The 17,577-nt window shown below is 39.1% G+C and overlaps 1 protein-coding gene across 3 annotated transcripts in view; it reads right to left on the bottom strand.

The window, feature by feature from the left end:
* Window positions 1-4,588: 4,588 nt before the first annotated feature.
* TM2D1 (TM2 domain containing 1) overlaps window positions 4,589-17,577 on the bottom strand; it is a 25,085-nt gene continuing 12,096 nt past the window's right edge. Inside the window, exons 6-7 of one of the 3 annotated variants that reach the window (XM_015415222.1) lie at window positions 15,217-15,335; window positions 4,589-7,158 (exon numbers count right to left, since the gene is read on the bottom strand). In XM_015415222.1, the coding sequence (XP_015270708.1) occupies window positions 15,225-15,335 (111 nt within the window). In that variant the 3' untranslated portion in view covers window positions 4,589-7,158; window positions 15,217-15,224. Of the gene's footprint in view, window positions 7,159-10,783; window positions 10,982-14,881; window positions 15,100-15,216; window positions 15,336-17,577 lie in introns of those variants that run through there. The other 2 variants (XM_015415223.1, XM_015415224.1) reach the window with 2 other exon arrangements.

The following is a 17,577-nucleotide window of genomic DNA, read 5'->3' as shown; positions in this document are numbered from 1 at the left end:
GCTGCCAATCCCCGCCGCACCGCTTCCTGGCCGGGGACCGCGGGAAGGGCTTGGGCCAAGTGGTGGCTCTGGCTCAGAAAGGCCCTCTGGACGGGCGGGCAGGCAGGAGGTGGCGGCAGGGAAGGGAGCCCTCTTTCGGTAGGCCCTGCTGCTGGGACCCAGCTGGGAGGTCTCCAGGCCCAACTGGGAGGTTGGCATCTGAGGGGGGCGCCATGAGGCAGCCTGGCCTAGGGTGCAGAAACCCCTGGGGCCGGCCCTGGACATATGACTGCCAAGACAAGTCTCCCCCATCCTATAATTATGCATTTGATTTTTCATTTTTAAATGCAGTTTACATTTATCCTCTTCATTTAATTCCTTAATATGCTGCATATATGTGTTACAGTACTAACAGTGGATTGATTTCAATGAGCTTAGAAGGATGTAATTCTGCTTATTGCTTAAGCTTGCACTATAAACAAGTAAACTATGGTCCTCTAAACTGCTTGAGTTATATGCCATTTTTGTTCTTGTTTTGTGTTTGTTGTAGAATAGGAAACTGTGCTAGCATGCAAATTATGTTTGGGTGTATTGCTTGGTGATGCTTAAGTACATAAAGGGATAGAGCATTTTGTATCCTTACCTTAGAGGGATACAGCATTTTCTGTTTGATATGTCCCTTAACTTCACTGGGCTCTGCCCTTTGATCTCTCTGGGTCCACTCCTGGGGGGGTGAACCCTGGAGCAGGCATTGCCTCTCTGTGGACTCCATGGCCCTGCCTCATGCCTGATTTGTGCTTTCCAAGACTTGGCAAATTTCATACCTGTGGGAACCCACTGGTTACTTTAATTAATTGTGCAAGCTATCTATGCACTTCTATCTCTTAACCATTTTCTAATCCATGAGAGCCCATCCTGTAATCTCATGACCCTTAAGTCTACTCAAGAGCCTTTGGTGAGTGACTTTAATGTTTAGAGGCTTTCAGGAGAGATTGCCATTAACAACATGCTTGTTAGGATTTTCAGAAACTCCAAGGCTGATGAAGCAGGACTTCCTTTACAGAAGCTAAGTGGCTTTTTTCTCAGTTGGACCTGTTTCTTCTGCATGCTTTGTTCTATTTTAGAAGTCCACAAATTTAAACTGAAATAGGCATTTGATTAATTTGTCAGTTTGGTGTAGTGGTTAAGTGCACGGACTCTAATCTGGGAGAACCGGGTTTGATTCCCCACTCCTCCACTTACAGCTGCTGGATGACCTTGGGCAAGCCATAGTTCAGACAAGAACCGTCCTTGAAAGGGAAGTTCTTGAAAGAGCTCTCTCAGCCTCACCTACCTCACAGGGTGTCTGTTGTGGGGAGGGGAAGGGAAAGGAGTTTGTAAGCCACTCTGGGACTCTGAGTGAAGGGTGGGGTAGAAATCCAATCTCCTCCTCCTCTTCTCTAATTTCCTGTATATCTTTTGGATCCCTTTTAAACATTGATTTTACACTTGCTTCTTCCCAATTCTCTAGTATGGAGGCTGCATATGCCACCTCAACCTGCGTCCTGCTCATTCTTAATTTGTTACTTAGCCCTGGGAAGGTATCTCTTGTCACCTCTATTTGACTTAGTTCTTCAGATACCCTTCCTGAAATCATTGGCCCTGGGATGAGAAACTGCCCCACATTTTATCAGTGAAAACCAGTGCTAGAAATTCACTGTTTTTCTGCAGTTTCATCTGCCAGTCTTCTGTTCATACCCCAAGAGACAATTGCACATGGCAGCCACTGTTAAAACAGCCTCTCTTATACAGGTAGTAGTTGCTAAATAAGAATATGTCTGGTAACAGGGGCAGGATGATAGGATCTAACGTCTCATTTATATTAAGGTTCCCCATTATACAGGCTTTTCACTTGAATATAAAAGGTGTTTATTGTCCGCATTCCACAGTGTATAATTTGGTTTTAAAATCTAAATGCAGTCTGAGTTAGACATGAGAAGATGTCAGTTTTTGCAGATAGTACTGAGGTAGGTGGGTGTTAGTGAGGAGCAGAGTCCCCTAAGGAACCTGTTTTGGGGCAAATTCTATTTAACTTTCATAAATTATTTGGACTCATGGTGAATAGCAGTGCCATCAGCTTTGTCTATGAATAATTCAAGATGCTGAAATCCCAAGCAGACTGAGAAGAGCTCCAGAGGGATCTGTACAACCCAGTTGGCTGGGTCACAGAATGTGTGGAAAGTGATGGGTATTTAGACAAGCATCCTGTATATGTTTGTGGAGTCTGAATTATCTAGGAAGAGATCTTGTGGAAAACTCATCAGCAACCCCAGTTCCATGTTCTTTGGCGGTGAAAAATAAAATTTGCTGCTTAAGAAGGACTGAAAATAAATAGTAGAAAAGAGCCAGAATCCAGGAGCACCTTAAAGACTAACAAAAGGCCAGGTTATGAGCTTTTGTGAGTCTCTGCTCACGTCTTTCAGTGACCCACGAAAGCTCATACCCTGCCACAAATTTTGTGGCAGAAGCAAGGTAGTAAGAAAGGTAACGTGTTCTTAACTAATTGGCCTTATTACTACAGACACAATCTTAGATTAAGTACAGTTTACCAGACTAGCATACAGAGTAAGAAAAGAAATATGGGAAGGTTGCTAACCACATGGGTAAAAAGGCATTAATCTGGGCCTGGTGTTTTGGAACATAAAGCCCATCAGAACTGGCTCAGCCAATAGAGAACCATATTTCACTCTTGGCTGAACAACCAAGCCTATCCAGCCAGAAAAGGTTTTTCCCAGCCTTGGTTTCACCTCAAAGCTGGTCAATCATCATAAATGTCCTACCCCAGCTGCCCTCATCCACTACATATGCAACAGTAACAACAGCCAACAAATTATCCTACTTCACTTCCGCATCCTATTTTTAAAATCTAGGGGAGTCATTTTGGAATTTTGCTTCAGGCACAAAAAAGTCTAAAAATGTCACCCTACTGCATCCTCCTGACAAACTCTTGTCTTAATCCTTGGCAGGCAAGAACTGTTTGTGATCACTTGAAAAGGTGTTTGTTATTACTCCAAGGCTGGTTATTATTTCTGGTTGCAATTGCACACTACACTGCATCCAATGGAATGAGCAACTCATGGATTTGTAACATTCCAGGTAAATAATTCTGAGTCTAGTTGACTTTTGGGGTGTCTTGCATTTTGCTTGTAGCATTTGCCTTGGGCAGGGTAGCCATATAAAAATTAATGCTCTCCATCAATGCTCCCTCTAAATTGTGGAGTCTTGTGAACAAAATTCTACTTTGTGAGCTACTGGCATTAAAGTTGTGAGCAAACGATATGGATACTGCATAAATTAGTTTGCTCTGGAGGCAGCCTTCCTGAGCTAAGAGTTGGAGGCCAAAAAACTGTGAGCTAGCTCACACCAACTCAGCTTAGAGGGAACACTGCTCTCCATGCCTAAAAAGTATCACAACTTTGTGTATTTAGACTTAACAGTCATTATTTCAACAGCACTCATTGTAACTTAAGGCTGACACTTTGTCCAGAATTTTCTTTACAGAAAGAATGAAGAGTGCCTCAACCTCATGTCTCTTCTAATTGGATGAGTGTTTCCTTTGTCCTTGAAGCAGTAATGTAGCAGTAGTAACGCAGAATACACCTGCTTTCAGCTTTGGCATGCCTCATTTTTAAAACTCAGTTTGTAGTGCAATTTTTTTTTTAAAAAAATGGACAGGCTAATCCCTGCTTTGATTGCAATGTACAAGACTGAAGGTCATTATGAAAGTTTTTTAAAACAAATAATTGGCACAATGACCACAGCTCAGACATTCACCTAACTTCTTATGTACTTCTGAAAACAATGTAGTACTTTAGAAGACCAGAAATCCTACATCTACTATAGATGTACACTGTGTTGAAATAAAAAAGGCTTTAAACAGGAGAGTGCACAAGGGACACCTAGGAACCAAGATGGGCAGTTTTTCTCAAGGCACTATATGCAGCCATGATTGGGGTGGGTGGGAAACCAAGCTTGTTGATACTTTGATCTTGTTGCAACTGCTGCAGCTTCTCAGTTATTACATCTCACTTGGCTTTTTAGTTTCTTTGTTATTATATAAATCCAGAGCACAAGATTCCATTAGCACAGACCCTTGCTACATCCCTTAATTTGCTGAACCACCGATTTTCAAAATATTTATCAGCTTGGCAGCCGTGTCTCCTAGATGCAAGCCTCAGCAGAGTTTTTATGACATTGTCACCTCAAAGAACAACTATCTGGAATTTATTTTTACAGATGCACTCAAAGATCAGCTTCTTCAAATAAGATCACCTAATTATGCAAGTTTTCTTGATAACAATTACATGTCCTTTCTGACTGTCATATTTTAAACTCCATGGGTTGAGTAATCTTCATGAAATTACTACTCAGAGTTATGGGCTTACTCAGGGTGGTATTCTTAGGTATATGTATTCCAAATGTATTGTGACCATTGAGCTCTCATGATAGTAAAATGAGCCAGTACCTTGTATTTCCATCCGCCAAATTAACCAAAAGCAGAATTAAAAATGTATCCTTTGTTATCTCATCACAAAAGACACAACATAGGTAAAGTTCATGTTTGGTGGCAATGTACTTCATTGTCATGCACAACAGCTACCTTAAAAACATACAAATAGATTTTATCACGATATCATAAAAATGTTCATGCCAATACTCTTGAGATTCCACTAGGACAATATACTGAAGATTAGACATAAATCCATTTGCCCAAGTTGTACAAGAACAAGCTTCAAAATATTTAAGAATATCAATTGTTTCTTATTTAAGAGCAGGGAAGACAAAGCTTTGAGCTTGTCAGTTTTTAGGAATGGAGGATGAAAACATGCTTCTTCAGCTCTAAATCAGATGATTAATGGTTAATGTTATCTAATTACATGTTTTAAAGTTCTATATTCATATTGTGTTCAGTGGGCATATTTTCCCATCACTGATAGTTCTCCACTGCATTGTTCCACTGTATTTCAGAGGTAACCACACTCCAGTAGCTGCACTTTATTTAAAGAGATTTCTTTATCATTTAACTTTATTACAGCAGGCACAGCCTGGATGCTGTTCGAGTGACAAGGACTATTTCCTTAATTACTGTACATTGATAATAGCATTTACTCTGGCAGTTCCAGTGCTATTCAATCAAGCGAGATTCAATACAAAAAAAAGCTGATTTGCCAAAAGGGAGATTAGCATAAGTGCCTGCAGTCACATTCTATTTTTAAAGGTAAAGTTACTTCTTGTGGAACTTTATTAAGAGCCATAAAATGATTACTATCATCTACTACCTATTGCAAGGAAAATAATAAAATAAACTCACACAGCGCAACATTAGAGCTGAGGACATTTTACATATCTCTTACCCATCCCAAAGCATTTGATCACATCTCACTTGCAAAGATAGCAGCAGGGTTTATTTCTCATCTTAATCATACTTACATTTATTTTATAAAGTTTTCTTCCTGCTAATTTTGTATGGCTACACTTAGTTATTTGCTTGATTAAGTGACAACTAAGGAGACTGCTCTTTAAAATAGAGACCTTTTTGCAGGCGATCTAGTACAAGCTCTTAGGAGAAGGACAAACAGGATATTAAATAGAACAGCCAAGTTATTTCAGAGCTCAGAAAACAAATGGTAACTGAGTAACAGCACTGGTAATACCAGTTTACAGAAGATGGAGAGGAACAGTAACCTATTTAAATGACTTAGTTCACCACTACTAAAAGACATTTTTCAGGATCCTATTTTCCTTAGTTCACCCTAAATAAAAATAGCAGTTAATGCTAATATTTCACATTCTTTCCCTAAAGTGGACCATGAGAAAGCCATCTGTATCCAAAGAGCCTTGATGGCCACCCTGTGCATGCAGTCATGAGACAATTGCCTGTACTTGCTGCTGACTATTATTGTGGCATGAGGATAACACAACACAGATGTTACTTCAGAATATGAGCCTGCTAAACCTATGGCGTCAGTATTCTCTCCCATGACATTCATGCTTTCAATGACACACTTAGCAAATGCAGCTCTAGGCTTAAAGCCATAGAATATTCTCTTCTTTCAGCACTTATGAACTTTAAATAACAATAAAGAATTTCCAAGCAGCAATGTGGCTGAGCAAAGTGAAACTGCCAGCAACAGTAGTTGTGTTGAAATATTAAAACCATCTTTTTTTTATAGGGAGGCAAGATGCTTTATGACTGGAAGAAGTGACAAAAAGGGAAAGGAGGGAAATGAAAGCAATGGCCATTGCTTATTTGTGTCAAGAACAGCAAGATGAAAATTCTACAAATGTTTAAGTTTGAATGGGGAAGAGGGATAGTGATGTAAGTATTCCTAGGGAACAATATTCTTATTCTGTTGAAGGAGGTAAGCCAAGATACTTAAGCTCTAGAGAACCTTTAACACAGGAAGCTATTTATCATAACAAGGTTGGTTGAAACTGCTCCCCATACTGAACCAATTAGAGTAGCTTATTTCGTCATACTTCATAACTTGCAATGATAGGTTTCCAGGCCTGGCACAGTATAGTAATTGAATTTTGATCAAACACACATGGCCCATAACCCACTATGTGAAACTTTCAGAGCAGTTTGCAGCTTTTAAATATCCAGTCAACTTGTTGCCAAAAGTACAGGATGTACTTGATGCAAGGGCAGGAGAGAGTGAATGAGCTGGAACTTGGTACATCTGTAAAACAACGTTTTTTGTTTATTTCTTCTTGCTTTTAAAGAGTAGTATGGAACAGAATGCTGAATGTCGTCATAGCTTTTTGCCTCCTCCTTTATGTTTGTTCATAAATGCTTTTAGTCTAAAGACTAGTACAACGTCCAGTGCATAGTACTTAATGGTGTACTGAGCATAAATAATGTCCATAGTTCATTCTTATTTAACAAAATAAACACAAGTCATTGTTGTCTTCTTGACAGGAACATGAAGTGATTGTCAAAATCATGGCAGAAAAACCCTAGCTCTGCTCATGTGAATAATAGCATATATGATGAAGTGGTCTGCTGCTTTTGGCTTATGTGGAAAAATGGAGACATAGATGCTTCCATCAAATTATATTCTTTCAAGGCAGCCCCATGCCATCGTTTATTATTCAGGCATCATCCCCACAGTGGAATAGAGGACATGATATTTAGCTCTGAAAGAAAGCAACACATTGTTTAATTCCTAATAAAGAAAAATATTGTTTAATTCGTAACACACTAAAAAAGTGCATAGCTTCCACTACACACTATAAATGTATGTGGTTTGAGCAGGGATGGTTCTCCTGTCCCCTAGATACCCAGGTGGAGAACATACTGCTGTTGCCCTTCCTTGTCTCTTGCAATGGTACAATCAAACAGGCCCCCTCCAACAACACCTGTACAACAGCTGCTGTCCATTAAGAGAACAGAGGAAGCGAGTTGTCCTTAGCCTTGCTCGCTCCTTCATCTTCCCACTATCACTTACATTCACTGCTGCATCTATTCCCGTACCTGTCAACATAAAGGTGGTGCTCCAGGGCCATGGTTTTTATTTATTTTAAACACTTCTATGCCACCTCTTCACCCAATTCAAGGTCGCCAATGTGGTGAACTTTAAAACATTTCATACTTCAGAAAGAATTTAAAACAACTAGCCGGCAGGGGGCCTGGTAGGCACTCACCTTCCCCAATTATCGTGTGGCCCTAGTTAGGAGTATTAATAAGCCATGTAAACCGCTCAGAGCCTCCGGGATAGAGCGGTATAGAAATCGAAAGTTAAATAAATAAATAAATAAATATACAAATATAAAAAATTTAAAGCGATTAGAAACACCAGCACATAAAAACACACAGACAGGGAAGAAGAAGGCTTATCAGTTATGAGGAATGCCAAAAACAAAAAGTCTTAAGCTGCTGACATAATGCAATGATAGGAGACAGCCAAATCTCCCTGGGGAGGGAGTTCCAAAGTTGTGGTACCATGACTAAGACCACCCTTTTTCAGGTTGCCACCCATTTAGCCTCAGATGGTGGGGCCCCCAAAGTACAACCCCCGAAGATGACCAGGGTGGACAGTAGGTTCATATGGGAGAAGGTATCTTTAATGTTCAGTGGCTCAAAGGTTAAGATGCTGAACTGCAGACTGGAAGGTCGGTAGCTCAGCAGTTCAAGACCCTAATGCCACATGATGGAGTGAGCTCCCATCTCTGGCCCCAGCTCCTGCCAACCTAGTAGTTCAAAAGCAAGAAATTGCAAGTAGATAAATAGGTACCACTTTCGTGGGAAGGTAACACCGTTCTGTGCACCTCGGCATTTAGTCATGCTGGCTGCATGACCACGGAAACGCCTTTGGACAACGCTGGCTCTTTGGCTTGGAAATGGAGATGTTGGATTCGACTGGCTTTCGAGCAAGGGAAACCTTTACCTTATCTTTAATACATGCTGTCTCCAAGCCACATAGGGCTTTAAAGGACAGTACCAAACTCTTAAAATAGGAGCCCATACAGATGAAACAAGACTGGAGTGATATGGCCCCTATAACCCACACCAGTCAACATTCTGGCTGCTACAATTTATACCAAATATAGCTTCCGGACAGCCTTCAAGGGCAGCCCCACATATAGCCCATTGTGGTATTCTAATGTAGATGTAACCAGTGTGTGGCATATACCCTGTCTCACCTGCTGAAGTTGGTAGAAGGCACTCCTGATGCCACCTGTTTACTCAACAGAAGGCCCAGGTCAAACATCCCTCCCAAGCTTCCCAAGCTGGATGGAGTTCAACACCATCCTGAACACCATTCATGTCAGAACTTCCCTCCACCAATAGCACCTCTGTTTTGTTGAGATTAAGTTTCAGCTTGTTAGCCCTCTTCCATTCCCAAAACTGTCTCCAGGCACCTGTTCAGTTTCCACAGTCAACCCGGGATCTGCTGGAGGCGTGAAATAGAGCTGATTGTCATCTGCATACTGGTGGCAACTCAGCCCAAATTTGTGGATGACTTCTCCCAGTGGCTTCATGTAAATGTTAAAAAGCATAAGGGACCAGATGGAACCTTGAGGGACCCTGTAGGGCAGTGGTCCTCCAGCACAACACTGTGAAACCCATCTTCGAGAGGACTGAAACCACTACAACACAGTGCCTTGCAGTCTCAACCTTGAAAGTTGGTCCAGAAGGATACCATGATCAATGGTATCAAGAGCCATAGAGAGGTCCAAAAGAATTAACAGGGTTGCACTCCTCTTGTCCATCTCCTGCACAGGTCATCCAACAAGACACCAAGGCTATTTTAGTTCCTAACCATCCCTGAAATCAGACTGGTTTCAGTCTAAGCATAGTTGATTGTTCAAGCAGGTATTTTCATCTGACCACTGGGCCTTCATTAAAGAAAGCTCCTCTCAATATTTGTGTTATGTCCTGGAATGCAGAAGAAAAATTGTGCTATTTTAAGCAACTCAGAATAGCCATCTGCATTGCAGCACTTTTAAAAGTATTTAACCCACTTGTCACTAACGGGCACACTTTTTAAGTCTTCATCTATTCGAGCACTTTCAGCAAAAGTCTTCAGGTTACCGAACTGGTCAAAACGTTTTACATCATTCACTATCACATCTTGATCTCAAGTATTTTATGACATGCTGTACATAATCAAATGAAAGGGTATCAGTTAAAGTCATCCAACGAAAACAGTCAAACTCATTAAAAGAAACTGCTCATTTCTGCAGATATTCCAAACACACTTTGTACAAGAAGCTTCTTCCATAAACAGACCAACTTCTTTCTCCAGTGCATCTTTCTTTCCTTTGCTTTCTTTCCTTTGATTGCAATACAATGAAAACCTCCAAAACAGATTTTTTCCTCTTCTATTTTTGTATGGAACCTTTACATATAAAAGAATGTAAGTGCCACAGATACCCTTTTGCTAAGTCATTTTCAAAGAATTTCTTCAATATGCATGGTGAATTGGATTGAGACTGAAAAAAAAGATTTCACACCAGGAAACATCTGCAGTAACCATTCTATGGCAGGAAAGAATGATAGCCATCTTGTTCTGCTGTGTAACAATAACTGTAATTTATATAAATGAATTTACAATAACTTGAGATTTTCTGTTCTTACCATATACATGGATAAATAATTGTAAATCTTCATTATGATGCATTCTATGTCTACAGGTGATGTGTCTGCCCCATGCCGTATACAGTTGTGAAAGATATGTGTTGGACAACCAACACCAACTAATTCTCTCTTTAATTCATGCTTCAAAGCATGGAAGACATATTTGCTTCCAGGGCGATCAACTCCTCCAATATTAGTGTTCATGTTAGCACCAGAGAATGGAACACACTTCATAAGGAGGCCATGGTCTTTTAATGCTTGTGTAACACAGTTCACTATTGTTTCCAATTTCTCATTTGGCGTGCTATTCAGCTGTATCAATTTTGATTTAATACCATGAACTTTTTGAAAATATTGTATCACAACAGGGAATAGTTTTTGTGACCCATGGTTGCTGCTATCAGTGGAAACACCTAAGCAGAATATTTCATTTAAATCCTAAATTGTCAATAGAGTGCAACATTCTGTTGCTGTGGCAATGTCCTCAGCTTTTGTTCTTGCACAGGAAACCTTTTTCACTATGTCTAAATCAGAATATATCACTTGATTTAATTTTGAAGTGCAATTGATAGACCTATATGGTGAGGTTTTACAACATGAAACGACAATGCTCCTTCAGTTGCTATAAGTCGGTCTTCTGTTTTTTAAATTTTGATTGATAAGGAATTCACTGACCTTTGGGTTATTAAAAGAGCGCCAGACTTTTTTCTTGTGCTTATCACTGTTGACGGGTGCTTCCAAATCATTACTTCCTTCGTTTACCATAGACAAAAATCTTGCTTGTAGTGCATTCTGCTTCATTTTCATTTCTGCCAGCACTGAAGCAAGGCTATTTTATTTCAAGTTCATGGCTAAATTTACACTCTATTTGGCATATTCCTGGTGATGAAGAAAAAAAATACAAGCTGCTTCACCTTCTGCCTTGCTGGTCTGGATATTCCAAAGGGCTTCTCTCCAGCACACGAGGTTGCTCACCATGAAAAGCCTCCAGTGCAAACTCACTTACACTCCAAGGGAGAGAGCTGTTAGCCAGAGCCCAGAGCTCACTAGAGTGACCGAGCCCACACAGTCTTGGAATAATAAACAAGATACGTTACTTGGATTTGAGATTCAAGATGATTAAATCTTAAAGAGCTCATGAACACAAAGCATTCAGAACAGAAAGCAAGGCCTTTGGTTCCCTCTCAGGCACAGGCAGGAGCTTCTAGTAGAGAATCCAAACATTGTCTCAAACTAACTCATTTTCTGCTAGGCCTCTGAAAACATGTTAACTATTTCCAAGTCATGATTCACTGCTATTGCACAGCTAACAAGAGAAACACCAGGAATGCCCAGGACTCCCGCACTTCCTTGCAGTGGGTGGGGACTACATGCCATCGCTATGGGGAGAGAAGGAGTCAAGGACATGGACCAAAGCAGTCTGCAGGCCTAAGAAAATTCTGATACAGAACAATGAAATAGGAGGTCCTATTCAAAATGCATACTAGGAAGTAGTGCTGGTGGCAAAACTGAAGCTTCTCTCCACAAGGCAAAATAGTCTCAGCCTCCCAACAAAAAAAGAAGACATTTTCGGCATTTTTTTAAGAGCCCAAAAGAGGATGGACATCGAAAAAAGAGGACATTTGGTCACCCTACTATATGGAGAAACAGCACGCCACCAGTCAGTACAAACAATTCTATGCATGATGCAGTGGCCATGTAAATGCAATTTCAACCTTTCTCCATGCATCAGATAAAATGCGCCTTATAACAGGAAGGCCTGTTGGAGTTAACAAAGAACACAGGATTTACTCAGATTCTTAGAATTCCTGCAGATATTTTGCAAGCTGTTTCATACACAGATCTGAGTGCAAACATGAATGTGGACAAGGGCCCATAGCTCAGTGACAGAGGATATATGCTGCATCTCTAGCATCCCTAGCAATTCAAAGGATGGAGTTTGGAAAGACTTCTGCATGAGCCCTTCAGTTAGCACAAGCCACATTTGAGAGGTACTGCCAAGCAGAGAAGACAGATCTATGATCTGAGGTGCACAAAGAAGTTTCACATATGTTTAGTTCTATATATGTATGTAGAAATATGCAGACATGCAGTCTTTACCAGTTTCAGCAATAAGATATCATAGTTGGAGAGGCTTTTACAGCCAGATTTAAAAAGAAAGAAATTTCACACAAAAACTCATTCAAAGCCAGAGCACAGCCTTTAAAGCAGTATGGGTATTTTTTTTTATGTAATATCTTGTCAGTGGAAAATGCTAAAAATGGACATAATTCTAGCTTGATACTGTGGCAAATAAAATTCAGGTCTAAAGCAGGATTAAACTATCTGTTACAAACTTCTTCAAAAGAGAATTTATATAGTAATTACACTAATGGAAGCTGATCTTTAAAAATGCTCATACATAGTATGAAAATGATGTATCATCCACATCTTTAGAGGATACTAAATGTTTCCCTCATAATCCAAAAAGTTCTGCACACTCTCACGTATCAGTGGTATAGCTGCAATTAAAATCTTAAACAGCTGTTTTAATACACAGCATGGGCAGAGAATGTCTCATCTACCTTAAGAATCAACAAGCAAAAATTCTGTACGTATGCAAGAGGTTCTAAAGATGTTGATGCAGACTAACATGTCAGCAGTGACAATAAAAGAAGCAAAACTAGCCTGCAGGAATAAATTCAAAAGGCAATAATGCATGTTCCATTTGCTTCCATAAAAACTGACTGACAAAAATAACTTGAATACTGAAGTTATACCTGAGCCTTGCCATATACCACCTTCAATTGGTACAAGGTATTCAGCTATGGGTTTGGCTCCACCTACAGGAAACAGGATGCAGAAGGGGAAAAACAGTGTCTTTGCCAATAGCTGTACTTGACAGTTTTTCCACTTCAGGATTGACGGAAGAAGTGGCACCTTGTTAGTTCTTACTTTTTTCCAAATACAGCACAAATGAGAGCTCCAGGTAAGGCATCAGAATGCAAAGTACTGCAAATGAGCTGTTGCCGTGCAACCCGCTCTGTAGGATGCCCATTGCCAACACTCACACAAGGCTCTTGCCTTATTAAGCCCTCAATAGGAATTTTAGGGTTTAATTCTGTTTGAGAAGACATTACAGAAGTGATAAATGTACAGAATTTGATTATTCAGCCAAGCCAGTTTCTGTTATTTGGTTGTGAAGTTTTTTATGTGAATTATTTCCATTGTTTTCAATACTGCTGCACCTGTTACAAGCAAACCTGGGCCAATGGCAGGATTAAAATATTTTAAAAGAAGGATAATCAGAAATGTGGAATGGCTCCATGTATCACCTTGGTAAGGCTGCACTTAGAATTGTTTTTTTGGTTTATTTTTACATGTCAGTAAATTGGTTTTACCAAAATCCACATTGAATGTTAACACCCTATCACATTTTGAAACCATCCCCAAATTGTTTGGCTGAACCAAACCAGATTATCTGTGATAAAAATATAACCAAGAAAAAGAGCTAAATTTGGTTAGAAAAAGACAGAAATTCTATCAGAGTTAGCCTTTGGGAAATAAAATTCAATACATTACACCATGTCAGCCTGAGGTAACAAAAAGACAAAGAACATGGTTAACAAGTTAAAATACTTTCTTTGCTGGATTAACGAATTTGAGATCGTTCACATATCTCATAAAGGAGACTGGGAATGCTGACTCCCCCCCCCCTTCAGCATGTTTGTCACCTGCCCTTGTATACAGCAAAAAACCTATTTCAAAAGTTTAATATGTAAAGTAAAACTTACGCAGACAATGATGAGCATTTATTACAGTTGCCTAATGAAGGCAGGATAATAAGGATGTTTACCTTTGGCTTAAGTCCCTGACTTTAACAAGGGAGAACAAAATGGAAGATTTATTAACACAGAGAAGGGCTGAACACCTAATGAAGCAAACCAATAAGTGGACTACCAGGAGTAAGAGACCGAAGCTCTCAGCCAACACAAATGCAACTGCGGTTAGGGATTTACTCATTGTCACATACAGAACAGGTTGCATGCATTGCCCTTGATGCCTACAGCTGAGAATAGGTACAAGATACACATGAAGCCCTCTGTATAATAGGCAAGTTGAAATGATATTTTTGAGGAACGAAAACACCAATTAGATGGAACATTTAAAAACAACAACTGTGACATAGAATGTGAAAGGGCAAGATCATCCTACGGAATAGAAGATTCTATCAGACTTAGAATAGTATATTTGGAAGACCAAGTAAAATTTAAAAAATGGATTTCCCAAGGATGCTAAATATGAGGAGAAGGAGAAAGCAGATCAAATTGTGGTTGTTGGCTTATCAGATTCTATATAATGCAGAATGGTATTTATATAGAATAATTTCTTCAAATAACTTTGAGTGTTTCCTGGTAGATTACCGATTCTGCATTTTACTTAAGTATATGAAGAAATCTTTATTTAGAAAATCTATGTCCCATCACATAGGGTGACATACATAGACTAAACAATAATAACAAAACAAATACAACAATTAAACCAAAATATTTTTTTTAAAAGCCAAATAAGTGAAACAGCAGCAAATAACATTCCTTCCCTAGTCCATCCAAATTAATTTAAAAACTCTGGAACCATTAAAAAGAGCCACGGTAAAAAATAATTTATTTATATTATCAATTTATATTAATTATTTATATTAATTATTTATATTATTACTTTATAAAATTAATTTATAAAATCACCAGCATGCTCCTGAAAATGTGATTCTGCAAGGAAGCACATGTATGCATGCAAAAGGGCTTTTCTCAATACTTTATTAAAGAACCATACGTAGACCTTTCACAAACTGGGAGGGGAACAGGCGTTTCTACTCTAACAAAAAATCCAAAGCCCCACCACATGCAATCAGCCCTATATAAAGAATTAACAGTTCATAGTCAATTTGTTCAACTAAGACTCTTTCAGATTCCTTGAGGAACTCCTCTGTTTATTTATTTAGTGTGTTTGTTCATTTACTGCATGAAGAGAAGAAAGCATTGCTTGGTGAACTTCATCCTTCCGTCAAATACATTCTTTCATACTTAGTTATTAATCAACTCTTGAATCACCATATTCCAAATCAAGGCACTTACTGGCAAGTTTATGGATATATCTGAGGTTTTCTGAACGTCTCATTAGTAATACTCAGTCTGGTAAGCCTTGCCCCATAATAATCTATAATGTAACTAGAGCCATCTGAGGGTCCCACGATCTGGAAGATAAATCATTTCAGTAAACAGTATCCATTTCGAACAGAGCATGCCACAAAAAGTTACTGCCTCCCTTCCACTTGTAGTGAGACATTTAATTATTTAAAAATAGTTATAAAGCCTCCTGAATCTCAGGATCTAAGGCAGGTAACAACATTATAAAAACAATTTGATAAAAACAAACAAACAATAGATACAAACAATATATTAAAAACCAATCTGAAAACACCTTAAACCCCCACCAACAGGGGCCCCCCTTTGGCCAGGCACAGGCTACCCCAAAAGCTCTCCTGAATAACTCTTGTCCTTCAGCCTTGCTGAAAAGCCAGGCAATGTGACATCTTTTACTGGAACAAACTGTTTGAAATTATAATTTAGTACAGAAATACTCTTAAGAGTTTGTGGAGCAACTCATAAGTAGATAAGTATGTTATACTTGATTGTCTTGATTCACACATATTGAGTCTATTCACACATAACATCCAAATCATAGTTTGTTTACTTGTGCCTGAACTGCAGTCCTGCACGTTCCATTCTCTGGCCCTTGAATTTTGCTCTTCATTTCCCATTTCTTGACAAATCATCATTTACCTTTACATGTGAATCAGAAAAAGAATGGTTCAGCTTGGAACTAAAACTACCATTCCAATTTGACTCTGACTGATGGTTCTGGTTTCCAAGAAAACTATAGGTTGCAAGATGTGAAGGTTCAGGAACATCATGTCAAAACTGATTTGATAATGCCACCAATCTTCTACCAGTTGGGCTTCCAAGGCAGTATGTCAAGCAAAGTACATATGTATCCACTTTCCTGAGTCAGCTCCAACAGCCTCCTTTGAAGCTGCCATAATGCAGTAATAATAGTGAAAATCAAGGCCATTGTCTATAGTCAGTTAACAATGCACTTCCAACTCCACATTCAGCTTCTTCTGTGTAAACATGTGGGAAAATTCCAAGGATATTGTGTAAGGAAATTCACTGAAGCTTTATGTACAAACCAGTTCTTAGACAAATACAAAACATCTGTGTTAAGAAGTAAAGAATTGAAAACTAATACAAGTGAAAACAAAATGCCAAGATCTGGAAAACACCCTATTGTTAAAAACACTCTTTTCTTCAACAGTTTCATTTGATATAAAGCTGCCTTAACTAAAAAGCTGATCTCTACAGTACAACTTACACATTAAAAAGGTTAATTAGCATTCAACATTTGTATAATCTATTCCTTGGCAGGTGTTTAAAGTTCATCTCTAAAACCTCAGGAACTCATTTATACATGAGACAGCCGTATGAAATTTCAAACACATTGCTCTATGTTTGGCACTATAGCTTATGGTCTGTCTGCAATCCGAAAATCCTAACAGATACGCTTACGGTAATTTTATTTGTTTGTATTTTCTATCCTGCTCTTTAACCAGAATTGCACAAGGTTTCTTATATATAACTCTTAGAAAGCAATAATCACATATTAAAAAATAATGAATTGATAGCCTGAGCTGGGCCAGAAAACTTGATAGACTAGGTCCCAGCCAAATTTGTAGGGAGGATATATTCCATCAAACAAGTCACCAACACAGAAAAAATCCTGTTGAGGGGCCACCTGCGTTATTTCAGCTAACAATGACAGCATGGAGTAAACTTTTTAGAGGTACTTTTAGCAACATCTCCATATTTAGAGAACTGTGGCTCAAGGATAGCAAATCTAGGGAAAATAAGGCAAGTGTTGTTAGAGAACATACCTTTCATGTAAATAGCAAACATCATCCAGTGTGATTTATTGGTTTAGAGTATTGGAATAGTATCCGGGAGACCCAGGGTCAAATTCCAACTCATGCCATGGAAGTTCATTGGGTGACCTTGTGCCACTCACACTCTCTCATCCCAACCTACCCCACAGTTGGCCCTAGTTAGGGATAAACAGCTGTGTAAACCGCTCAAGAGACCCTTCGGGGTCAGAGCGGTATATAAGTCAAAAATTAAATAAATAAATAAATAAAATGGAGGAGAGGAGAATGATGCAAGCTTCTTTAGGTTACCATCAGGGAGAAAGGTGGAGGGATAAATGAATTAAATAAAGACATATGCCCCATTTAAAAGATCATATTAGGACCTATTAGACACCAGTAGGATTAGTTAAATCAGCCATCAGTTCTCTTCTTGAAGCTCAGTTTCTTCACTGAATTTGGCAGTGATGGGGAGAGTGACCTGTGCTAAGAGTCTGTGACTTGTGTCCTAGGTTAAGTA

The sequence above is a fragment of the Gekko japonicus genome, unplaced genomic scaffold, assembly GCF_001447785.1.
Source record: "Gekko japonicus isolate JY-2015 unplaced genomic scaffold, Gekko_japonicus_V1.1 scaffold199, whole genome shotgun sequence".
Lineage (NCBI taxonomy): Eukaryota > Metazoa > Chordata > Lepidosauria > Squamata > Gekkonidae > Gekko > Gekko japonicus.
The sequence above is the reverse complement of the archived record's forward strand: the minus strand, read 5'-3'. Positions and strand labels throughout refer to the sequence as shown.